Here is a 12,841-nt window from a genome sequence, read left to right as displayed (position 1 = left end):
AAACCCAATTATCAAAACACAGTCTGCTTGTTACAGTTTCCCAATGAACAAATGGGTAATTGTATTTTTGGCAATGAGTGGATAGAAGGGAGTTTCATTTACACAATACAGAGCAAATATTACAGGAGTCTTCGATCAAAATATTTCTCCCAATCAAATTTCAGTTACAACGGTTTGGCTGACGTGATGCCATGATCAGAAAACTCTTATACAAAGTACCATTCAGTAAGTTTGAACCTGAAGCTACATAACTCCAAGGTGAACTTCTTAACTACATAGCCATGCCTGCTGGTGTTGGATTTGTTTAATCCCTCCAAGGTTGAAAGAGTTATTATCAAAATAGAAAAGCTCTAGTTTCATATTGATGCAGGCTTGACTGGGTGGTAAAAAGTTTGTTTCACAACCACATGGTTCTGGGTTCAGTCCCACTATGTGACACCTTGGGCAAGTGTCTTCTACTATAGCCTTGGACCAACCAAAACCTTCAGAAGCAGATTTGGAAGACAGAAACTGAAAGAAGCCCATCGTATATATATATTGTATGTGTGTGTGTTTATCCCCTACCACTACTTGACAACCAGTGTTGGTTTGTTTACATCCCCATGACTTACTGGTTCAGCAAAAGAGACCGATAAAATAAGTACCAAGCTTAACAAACAAGTACTGGGGTTGATTCATTTGACTAAAAACTCTTCAAGGAGGTGCCCCAGCATGGCCACAGTCTAATGACTGAAACAAATGAAAAATTTCAAAACAATAAAATTCACAAAACAAAGCAAAGAACATTTGTAAAGAATGAATTTTTTTATTTATAAAAATAGTTGTGTTATAAAGAATCCAACCAATTTTTAATAAATGAACTTACAAAAGAATAGTGTACACGTGAAACAGTTCATTGGGAAAACAGAGAAAGATTAAGACAAGCCATGGTAATTATTTCTAACTGAGACATTTGGAAGATTGTCTTACTTTGATGTAAAAAGAGAATGGAGTTTATAACAACTTTCTCAAAATATTACAGAGAAAAAGAATTATTTGTGAAGAAAATAAAAAGTCATAGAAACTTAAACAAAATCAAATGATTTCTTTTTTTTATTTTTCTTTGACCAGGAGAAATATGATATATTATCCCACTTTGTCTGCAGATGGCAGACAATTTTTTTGTTCTGTAATATATTTCAGCAGTTGCAGCCGAAAGCTTCAATTCATTATCACCCCCATGTGCTGTGGCCATTCCCTTAGAACATGGAGGGACAAAAAGATATTCTAATAAATGACATTATGGTAGGAATGTTTTTCTCTCTTCCTGATTTTCTAGTTCTTGCTCAGAAGACCATTTATATTACTGGTGAGCAAGATTTAAAATCTGGCCTCAATCAAAGAGAGAAAACAAAACAATATTTCCAACCAAGGTTCTTGTACCAACAGAGATGTGTCATTTGAGAAATCTCTGTTGGTCTCATATTTGGCAACAAACAGAACTAAAAGTTGTCTTATCTCTAACAGACCACCATTAGTTCACCACCTGCTGCCATTATTGTGACCAAGAATTGTATCGAATGATATAATATACAAATATTTCTCCAAAACTGATTAAACCAATAAAGTGTCAATTCTACAATGATGAGACAGCGTGTGCCATATAAAACAATGGTCAAGTTTAGAGTTAAATGTAATTCTAGCCAAAATAAATTTTCTATAAATACTTGAATATAAAAACAACCCCCAAAATCAACAACTCCTAAATATAAAATAATTCTACTGAAAAAAAAAAAAATTTAAAAAGAAAAAAAGTGCAATCCTGCTAAAATATGCAAGAATTTAATTCTATTTCAAAACATAATTATATTGAAGAATATGACGTTCTGTTAAATAGAAATGTCAGATAAAGCAGAAATATGACCTTTGTATTGATTCATTTGTTAAAAGAAGCCAATATTTTGGAATATTGAAGGCTTTGGAATCAAGTGCAAGACAAAATAACTTCTCTGAGAAAACCTAAATTGTTTTGTTTTTTTTACCAAAAGGAAAATTGTTATAAATATTCAATCAAATACAATTTTTATACTAAAAAGGTACAAAACAAAATATTTCATGTCTGATTTTGTTTTTTTAAACAACAAACATTTTAGAATTTTAGACATTTTATGGCAGGATAAAAAGCTGAGAAAAATTAATGTTAATTTAAATTTAACTCAACTCAATTGCTTTATTTCAAGAGTGCTGCATAGTAAGTTAGCATGTCAATTAGTTCATTCGGTTGTTTCCAGAAGTTACTACAAGTAGTTCCAAGTTGTGTCATATAAGATTTACCAAACTATTTCACTAAACATTCTGTGGCTACAGAAGCTAGATTAACAAATGCAGTATTGGCAGCTTAGTGGAATTAGGATTGCAACAGATCTGTTATTAAATTCAGCCAGTACTGCTCTAGCATGTCTACAACCCATGGCAGGACTCAAACTATAACGTTCTAAACATGACCATCCATCCTAACTATCTCAACACATCATTCATTGATATTTTCCACCCAAAGAAGTTCTTAGACTGTAAACCATGAACTGAAGAGGCAGGGGTAAGCCATTACTTGCTCACTAGACTTGCTAGAAATAACAGGCAAAACACCTCATATTGTCTTTAAAATTATGAAAGAAGCCCATCCATCCAGGATGCTGTAGCTTTGGATGCATTATACCTTAAGATAAGATCACTGCAACTTGAATGTCTTTCATCATAAGGTCTGACCTGGAGGTGGGGGGGTTAAAAAACAACAACAACAATTATTGTAACCCAGAGACTCAGTGTTTTTGAACACTGTATTGTTATCACAGATACATCGATATGTTCTCAGTGGCCACCACTGCAGATTACTTAGATTGGAGTAAATCAACCAAGTATCCACTATCCACTAATTTATAATCAAACCCCACCTTTTATTAGCTTCACCATTTCTTCTCTTGAAATCAATGAATAATTAGTATTAATTTATTAATTAGTATTAATTTATTAATTAGTATTAATTTATTAATTTATTATTGATTATCTTTCTTCTGCCTTATTATAATTGAGCAGAAAGGATTTATAGTGGGAGGCGGGGGGCAAGCAACATAGTTATTGATTTCTAAGGGAGGCACAAGGCCACATATTTTGGGGACGGATATAATCGATTGTATATAATTAATTAATTAATTAATTAGCTTGACCCCTAAAACTTAATTGGAACTTTATTTTAATCAACCCCTGAAGAATGATTGGTACAGTCGACTTTGGCATGATTTGAACTCAGAGCTGAAACTGATCTGACTAAATACTGGACAGCATTTTGTCCAAAAGGGCAAGAATCACAAGTCAAGGAAAAGACTTTGTTTCAAGACAAACTGCAAAGGCCAAACCATTTTTCACAGGGAGACATTATTTCATATGAATGATTGAGATTAAAACTATTTTCTGGTGCAAAGTATGTAATGAAGAAGTAATTCCAACAATGCTAATGACATGGATTTCTGAAGAATTATCAGACACAATTGGTCCTTGGAAACTTTCAGTAAAGTGCAACTCAATCTATATTTTCTAATTTCGTAAAGATATGGTACATTTTTTTTTTTTGAATAACATTTAAAAATCAAATTTAGAGAGAGAGTAACTCTATGAAACTATAGTAACACTAGAGAGAGATAGATACATGGAACTATGATGACTACATAACTGTATCACTGGATTGGCAAGACTATCAGATGTTGTTACACACCACTAGTTACAATACACTTCCTTGCATTATTGTAGCTTCTGAATGATGCTACCTCCTTGGGTAGATGGTCAGGCCAACATTCTTCCAGAACAGGATGCCAGGGGGGAACCCATTTACAACTGAATGGACTGGAGCGATGTAAAATGAAGTGTTTTGCTCAAAAACATAATGCACATCTGTTTCAAGAATTGAACCTGTGATTATGCGATCATGAGTGCAACAACACCCTTACCACTAGACCATGTTACCAGCTTTTATTGATACTAATTAATAACTACCATAGCTTCTATTTGAACTCATTCTACCTACATCTAATCTCACCAACTAACATTACCTCATGTTGCATACAACAAGCTCAAAGAATTGACAATCTAAACTAACTTTTCCATTATTACCATCATACTGGAATTAACAACAAACCAAGAAAGGGGACCATTTAAAAAGCAACTAATTAATGCATTGCTAATGAAGTGGGTGTGGTTTACTTTAATAATTCACAACAAAAGTGAAGAAATATTGGCAAGACAAAGAGAGTTGTGACAAACATAAACAAGAAACAGGACTGAAATGAACTTGTTTATATAGTAGTCATACATGCTAGAAATAGCAACCAAATCTCCCTCAAATTACATCTTCAGGCATAGCTGCATTGTTTGATTAAAAAGTTCACTTCACAACCACATGGTCCTGAGTTCAAACCCTCAATATGGCACCTTGGGCAAATGTCTGACAGCAGCGCCTTGGGTTGGCCAATGCCTTGTCAACAGAATTTGGGAGATGGAAATGGTGTAGGAAACCTTAATGTGAATGCAAGTATATAAATGTGTGTGTGTATGTGTGTGTGTGTATTTACTGGTGTAAAACCAATGTCAAGTTGTGTCCCTTTATGTTAAAAGGGTAACTTAGTGATTTGATAAATAGAGACTGATAAAATAGACACCAACCCAACTAAAATCAGTACTGGGATCAATACAATGAATTAAAAACCAATCAAAGGTTGTGCCCCAGCATGGCCAGAGTCCACTGAGTGAAACCAGTAAAATAACATCTTAAAAAAAGGGAGGTGACACAATAGATAATGTAGTCTTAGATATGCTATGCCTGAGAAAGTCATATGAAGGCTGACGTGAAACTAAGCCACAACATCATCATCAATAAGTGATGATTCTCAAGAGATGTCTGCCAAAATGGTTCAGGCAACCAGTGTTAACTGACCGTCTATATTTCTACCAAAGTAGGAAAGGCAATGTCCAAGACCTTCATCAGAGTCTCTAAGAATGGTAACAGGATGTTATCCACAGACTAGAGATCTGATGTGAATGCTTGCAACAAAATGGATTCTGTTGAAGATACCCAAGGATGTGTTAGGGGTGCCAAACTGGATAACAGATTAGGACTATGGAAAGAAGGAAGACAAGATTTCATTTATCTCTCACTTGGAATATTTAAGTTTCTTTAAATAGCCATGTAAATCCACACCATTTAGGTGAAGTGATATATTTAACAAGTGTCTGTGTGTGTGTATGTGTATAAACATACATGTGTGTGCATGCACATATGTGTATGTTTGTTAATATATGTTTGTATGTACATATATACAATAAAAGTACTCAATGCTAAGATTCAACAATACAGAGTCAGTAGAGCAAACATAAATTTCATTTTGATAAATTCAACAAATACATTTACTACTCCAAGTTTACTTACAACTCTTTCAAATGGATGACTTTGGAATCTTTGATCAGATGAAATCACAAGAAAGCCATAGGGTGTATTGGAGTACCTGAGTATATACAGTGACAAAAATACTCCAAAACTCCTTGTTTTCATTACAGAAACTTTAGTTCAAGCTATATATATATATCAGTAACATAACAAATCAAAGAGTACATATCAAGACTATTAGATTCCCATCAAGGAAATACTTTTGTCTCTTAAATTAATTCCAACCAAATGACTTGACTTGTTTAAAGAATTGATAGAAGAATAGGCTGGGATAAATTTGAGAAGAAAAAATTATGAAAGGAAAAGAAATCAAGTTGTGAAAGTTGCAGGTTAATTAACTAAAAAAAAATAACTTACAGTGTTTATATCAGATTGATTGGAACTTCAGTTTACTAACCTTGGATGGATGAAAGGTAAAGTTGATTTTGGCAGGATTTGAACTTCGAGCATGAAGCACCACAACCAAATACTACAAGGTATTTTTTCCAACACTCTAATGATTCTTTTATCTTCTGTTATTATTATTATGTGACCAAAAAGCAAAATTAAACAATCCGTAATGCTTTTTTCCTATTCTCATATATATATATATATATGTATATGTTATTTACTAGTGTAAATTATGGCAAAGTTAATGCTTCGGTTGATGATAAAAACAAACCTTTGGAGTTGTCTCCCTTGTTTCTCTTACTCCCATCCCCACCCCCTCACCCCATCACTTCCAACCAATGTTAATTGAATCGGCAGAGTTCAGTGAAATTGCCATGGGGTGGGGAGTGGAGTATCCAATCTTCTGGATAGAATCCTTCTTCAGGATAAAGTTGATTGGAGGAAAATTAAAGAAGAGCAACAGAGTTTTACTTTGTCAATGTTTGAGAAATTAGTTGCAACTGATGCTAATTAGCCTTGAATGTTTTCCCTAATCCCCACAATTAACCCTACTGTAATTATTTCTCATGCTTCTTTTCATTTCTGAAACATATTCTTTATCATAATCAATTAAAACATTTATAGATTCTTTATCAGTTTCTCAATTTAACAAGTGATTTCTGTTTGAAATATATTTCATTCATTTGAAAGAGAAGTTTCAACTGGAGTTTACAAATAATTCCAATGGAAAGGATTTTTGATCAACATTTAAAAAAAATATTCACTGGGATGATTTCAAATCATAGCATTCATTTTTAACAATATAATTCAACAGAAAACCTCAATTATTCTTGTTTAAATACAACAAAATATTTGTAACAGAAACAATTCACCGAGCTAAATCTGTAACAATTCACCCAGCCAAATCTCTTGCAATTCTCGTAACCAAATCTGTAGTAATTCTCCCAGCCAGATCTCTAACAATTCTCCTAGCTAGATCTTTTGTAATTCTCTTAGCCAGAACTGTAACTAGTCTCCTAGCCAGATCTCTAATACTTATCCTAACCAGAAAAAGTGCTTCAAGGATACAGTCAAAGCCTCACCAAAGAGTTTTGAGATCAACCCTGACACCGGGGAAATGCAAGCACAAGACTGCTCTGCTTGGCAAAGCTGCACCGACAGAGGTGGTACCCTCTTACAAACAGAATAGAATGGCAGGGACACAAGGACAATGCTAACTACACAAGTTCAGGGCCAACTCCTTGCCTTCAGTCCCGACTGACCACTAGTGCTCAACTTGCGGCAGAGCCTTCCAAGCATGCATCAGACCGACTGACCACAGCCAGACATACCATGCCCCATCTTCCTCTCCCATCTGATGTCCTTGATCATCGTCAACAATGACAGACGAACTAATCATAATAATAGCCAGGTTTTTTGTAATTCATTAAAAAATATAAGAATTAAACATTTTTAAATTTACAAAAACTTGGGAATTCGAAATATGTGCCATGCTTCTACGTAACTTGTTGACTTGGTGTTCATGTGAATCAGTTCTAGAACACAATTCACATCCAAGTTTAGAGTTGAAGAAGATAGTGAACCAAAAATATCACTTCTGAAATACTTAAGATCAATTGCGAAATTATTCTAACTTATTCTTTCAATATTTTGATCTGGACAAAAAGGCTGACTCATAGCCATTGTCGGCTCTCCAAGACTAGTGAGACCAATAAATGCTGTATGATAAGTTCAAAAACAGCTTCAAATGATGAGAAATATTTTTTTAAATGTCATTTTTACATAAAATTGAAGAATTTTGTGAAAGATGGAAATTTACAAGGTTACAATCGGAATGTGTTAACTTAATGATAAATTGTTATTAGTAAGGTCAAAGAATTAAGCTAAATAGAATTAAAAAAAAATCAAAAGTAGAATAACTGCCAAGATATAAATGGTGTGCAGTTGAAATTACATGAGCAAAAATACTTCAAATGAAAATTATACAAAATGAATAAATAACAAAATGATAAAAAAAATCAAAAGTTGGAAGATGAAAATATAACCTGCCTTCTTCTAAAACTGGTTACAAGAAGAACTAAAATATGTTTCTAGACCTTGTTAATTATAGAGTTAATTAGTTTCTAATGGTGTCATTTCTAACGAGATTCTTCAGTTTCCTTTTTGCATTTTTGTCTGGTTGTGTTGGTTTTCGAACATATAAATTAATTCTTCTTGTTGAAATGTTTCCACTGAGCCAGGTCTTGATTCCCGGATGTTTCTTAATGCTTCACTGGCTGTCTGATTGTGATACTTAATCAGATAACAAGCAATCATGGTACCAGTTCTTCCTTTTCCATGGGCACAGTGGATTGCCACAGCCTGAAAAATAACAAATATCAATGAATTATTTATGATAGATTAGGGAAAATTCCATTATATAGTGAAAATGTCACTGATTACTGGATCAACATCAATAGAAAAAGGATGAAAAAAAGAGAAACAAAATTTGACTTTTTACAGTGCCACAGAAAATGGTGCTTAACTGTGACCCTTAAGGGTGGTTCCCATATTTTTCTTTTCCATACCTGCCATCCCTGAAGAGCATGTGGATTAGATAACTGCCCAGTTATCTAACATCCAGTGTGAAACTGATTGATAAGATCGGCTGAAATTGAGCCACAATACTGCATACTTTGATATATACATACATATATATGTGTATATATATATATATATATTATATATATATATAATATATATATATATATATTATATATATATATATATATATACATATATATATAGGGAGAGTTTACGAAAAAAGCAAAAGACGAAGACAGGTGGTGTACAAAACAAACAGATGTATTAGTATAACGCACAGGAATAGAAAAAGTCTTTTATGTTTCGAGCCTACGCTCTTCTACAGAAAGGGACACAGAAAAAACAAGGAGAGAAAAAAATGTGTGTAGTGGCTAACGATCTATCATGCCGACTAGTGCCAGACAGAAGGGTCAAACATGAGAGGGAAAGTAGGGGAGATAACAAGGTAAAGATGACCCCCAACACAAAGGTGCATGTGTGTATAAGAGAGTATGTATGTGCATGTGAAAGAGGGCTGGTGTCTGGATGTGTGCGTGTATGTATGTGTAGGTGTGAAGATGTGGGGATGGGTGTGTGGGTGGTATGTAATGTTGTATGGTGTAGTGTGGTGTGGTGTGATGTTGTTGGGAGGTGGGGGAGGCGAGAGTGGGGAAAACACGGGTGGGGTGTGGGTTCGGCTGGGGGTTGGGGTAGAGTCCGGGTTTGTGGATAGGCAGAGTGGGGGTAGAGGTGGGGTATGTGGGGGAGGGGTGTTGGAGAGGATTGGGGGGATGGGAAGGTGGAGTAGGGATGTGTAGGGGTGGGTGGGTTTATGGGAGGAGGAGAAGGTGGGTATGTGAGGAGAGAGAGGAGGAGAGAAGAGAGAAAGAGAGTAAGAGGGAAGGAGGGGAGAGAAGAGGGAAAGAGAGTAGGAGTGAAGAGGAGTAGCAGTGAAGAGAAGTAGGAGTCGAGGCAAGAGAGGAGAGTTGGGTGGGAAGAAAGAGGAGGGAGGGGGGAGAGAGGAGAATGAGGGAGCAGAGAGAAAGAGAGAAGAGAGTAAGGGAGAAGAGGGAAAGAGAGTAGGGGTGAAAAGATGTAGGAGTGAAGAGAAGTAGGAGTCGGGGAGGAGGTTAGATGAAGAGGGGAGGAGAGTTGAGCCCAAATGGTGTAAAAGAGTGAAGAGAGAAGATTAATCCCTGTCCACAGCACAAACGGGAGTCCGGATGGTCTCTGTGCAAGGACACAGACAGGTGTTGCAAGGAGTGACCGGTGGAGCAGAAATGGCGTGAGACTGGGGTGTCATTGCCGAGGTGGATGTTTCGGAGGTGTTCCGCGAACCGGTTAGCCAAGCGGCGTCCCGTTTGTCCGATGTACAGGGAATGGCAGAGAGAGCAGGAGATGCAATAGATGATATTGCTGGAGGTGCAGGTGAAGGAGTCGATGATGGGTGCCGGTGAGGAGGGTGGTGTTGGAGAGGTAAGAGCAAGTGCGGCAGCGTGGGCGGGAGCAGGGGAACGAGCCAGGTTGGGAGGTAGGGTTGGGGAAGAACCTGTGGACCAAGAGGTCTCGTAGGTTGTGGGCTCGTTTGAAGGAGGGAAGGGGTTGGTTAGGAAAGATGTGTGAAGTGGACGGGTCGGACTGGAGATGCCGGAAAGCTCGGAGAATGGTGCGTTGGAGAGGTAGGGTGGTGGGATGGCAGGTGAGGGGAAAAGGGAGGCGGGAGACTGCAGGGCAGATTCGGGGGGAGAGAGCAGATGCACGGTCCACGGAACGTGCTCTGGCAAGGGCGGTGTGGATAGTGGTGAGGGGATATCCATGTAGGATGAAGTGGAGAGCCAAGAGTTGAGACTGAGTCTGTGTGTGTGTGTGTTTACAGGGTGCTCCAAAAGTCACTGATGGGTTTCAGTTTTTAATTTCCTTAACTTCACAAATAAATGCATGAAATTTTGAAACAACATAAGGGACATAATGGAAATTAATATGCACACGGGACATATGAAAAATGATATTGCTTCAATGGCAGCCATTTTCGGCCTCCCACACCTGTGCACTTTCCAAAACTTGCACCATAACACCCTTAAGAGTTTCAGACCCCACTTCTCTGATTTCTCTATTGATGTTCCCCTTCATTGGCACCAGGGTCTCCGGTTTGTTGACATAAAGTCTCTCTTTCAGGTATTTCCACAAGAAAAAAATCCAGGCTAGTCAAGTCTGGGGGAACGTGAAGACCAGTTGACATCACCGTAGCAGGAGACTATTCTCTCCAAAGCACTTCCATAGCAACTGCATTGTTTCTCTTGCAGTATGAGCAGTTGCCCCATCTTGCTGGAACCATGTGTGAGGTCTACTGTGAATGGCCTTCACGTTCTCCAGACTTGACTAGCCTGGATTTTTTCTTGTGAGGATAACTGAAAGAGAATGTTTATGTCAACAAACTGGAGACCCTGATACAACTGAAGGAGAACATTAATAGAGAAATCAGAGAAGTGGGGTCTGAAACTCTTGAGGGTGTTATGGTACAAGTTTTGGAAAGAGCACAGGCATGCAAAACCGAAAATGGTTGCCATTGAAGCAATGTGATTTTTCATATGTGATGTAGTGGTGTTGCAAAATTTGACCTGTACATATTAATTTCCATTATGTCCTTTATATTGTATCAAAATACGTTGCACCCAAAGCAAGATTTGGACACATAAGAGGGGTGTAGCGGCATCACAGGAAGGTTAACCAAGAAAATAGCCTTTGTGTGTGGAAGATGTGGGGTTACAATAAACACTAAGAATGTGCAGAGAATAGACTTCCTCAAATGCTTGGCAGGGATCCTTAGAAGTAGTCGACAGCTTTTGGTATCTAAGTGATCAATTTAGCAGTGGAAGAGAAGGTTCTGAAAGTATAGTTGCATGAATAAGAATGGGTTGGGCAAAGTTTAGAGAACTACTACCTTTCTTAGTAACAAAGAGCCTCTCCCTCAAAGTGAAAGGCAGATTGTATGATACCTGTGTATGTAGAGCAATGCTACATGGCAGTGAAACATGAGCTATGACTAGAGAGGACATGCAAAAGCTTAAGAGAAATGAAGCTAGTATGCTCCAGTGGAGTGGTAAGGTCAGCGTGCATGTACGGCAGAGTGTAAATGACTTAAGGAGTATAAGAGGCATCAGATATGTTCAAGAAAGAAGACTAGACTGGTATGGTCATGTGATGCATATGGATGAGTACAGCTGCGTGAAGAAGTGCCAATCTCTAACTATGGAAGGAGTAGACCCAGGAAGACACAGGATGAGGTGGTGAGAAAGGATCTTCAGAGGCTGGGCCTCACTGAGAAGATGACAAAGAAGCAAAATCTCCAGCAATTTGCTGTACCTGAGAGGATACCTCAAGCAAAGTAAAATTGCAATCATCCATGCATACAGGTATGTTCTTTATGGCCACGCCCCACTTACTCTCCGAGTCAAGAGATCATTGTCTTGCAGGTGCTGGTGTCATGTAAAATGCACTTATATCAGTGTTATGTAAATGCACCCATGCTGGTTGCATATAAAAAGCACACTCTGTAAAGTGGTTGGCATCAGGAAGGACATCCAGCTGTAGAAACCCTGCCAAAGCAGACAACTGGAACCCAGTGTGCCTGTTCTGCTTGCCAGCTCTAGTCAACCCATACCAGCATGGAAAACAGACATCAAACAATAATGAGGATATATATGCATATATATAATGTCTGTGTGTGTATCTATCTATGAATCTATGAATCTATCTATCTATACAGACACCCACCTACAAACAGACACACACACACATTGGATAGCAATACCCATCCCAAAATGGAGACAAATATCAACACTTCCATGTGGCACACTTGAACAATTGTGAAGATTGCGTCACACGAAACCATTGGCTCCCTTGTTAACCCATAAATAAAGAATACATATATATATATATATATATATATATATATATATATATATATATATATATATCAGCCTGGCTGTGTGGTTAAGAAATTCACTTCCTAAGCACATGGTTTTGGGCTCAATGCTAGGGTGCAACCACTTAGCTTAGTGACTTGTACTAGAGCCACAAGCCAACAAAAGCGCTGAGTGGGTTTGGTACATGGAGACTGAAAGAAGCCTGTCATATAAATATGTGTGTGTGTGTATGCATTTAAACTGGTGCTTCTCTAAAACTCATGTTGTTGTTATCATTTGTCCTAACACCAAACCTTCCACTGACTTTGCACATATGAAGACATGTGAAGAAAGAGATCCCTTACTTGTAAACAAGTAAGAGTGTCAGGGAGGGTGTCTGGCCATTTAGACACTGTTTTGATAATGAATTTGTTTAACTTAATCCAGTGAAGAACAACACATGCAAAATGAACAAACAAATAATTTCAAAATGATGGTTTTCTTAACATCT

General features: G+C 37.3%; 1 protein-coding gene across 2 annotated transcripts in view; it reads right to left on the bottom strand.

Moving 5' to 3' along the window:
- Positions 1-3,534: 3,534 nt before the first annotated feature.
- Positions 3,535-12,841, bottom strand: part of LOC115218234 (dual specificity protein phosphatase 23) — an 82,073-nt gene continuing 72,766 nt past the window's right edge. For both annotated transcript variants that reach the window (XM_029787956.2, XM_029787958.2), the window contains one exon: positions 3,535-8,224. In XM_029787956.2, the coding sequence (XP_029643816.1) occupies positions 8,015-8,224 (210 nt within the window). In that variant the 3' untranslated portion in view covers positions 3,535-8,014. The remainder of the gene's footprint in view (positions 8,225-12,841) is intronic.

This window comes from Octopus sinensis, linkage group LG13, assembly GCF_006345805.1.
Source record: "Octopus sinensis linkage group LG13, ASM634580v1, whole genome shotgun sequence".
Classification (NCBI taxonomy): Eukaryota; Metazoa; Mollusca; class Cephalopoda; order Octopoda; family Octopodidae; genus Octopus; species Octopus sinensis.
This window is presented reverse-complemented; position numbering and strand designations above follow the sequence as displayed.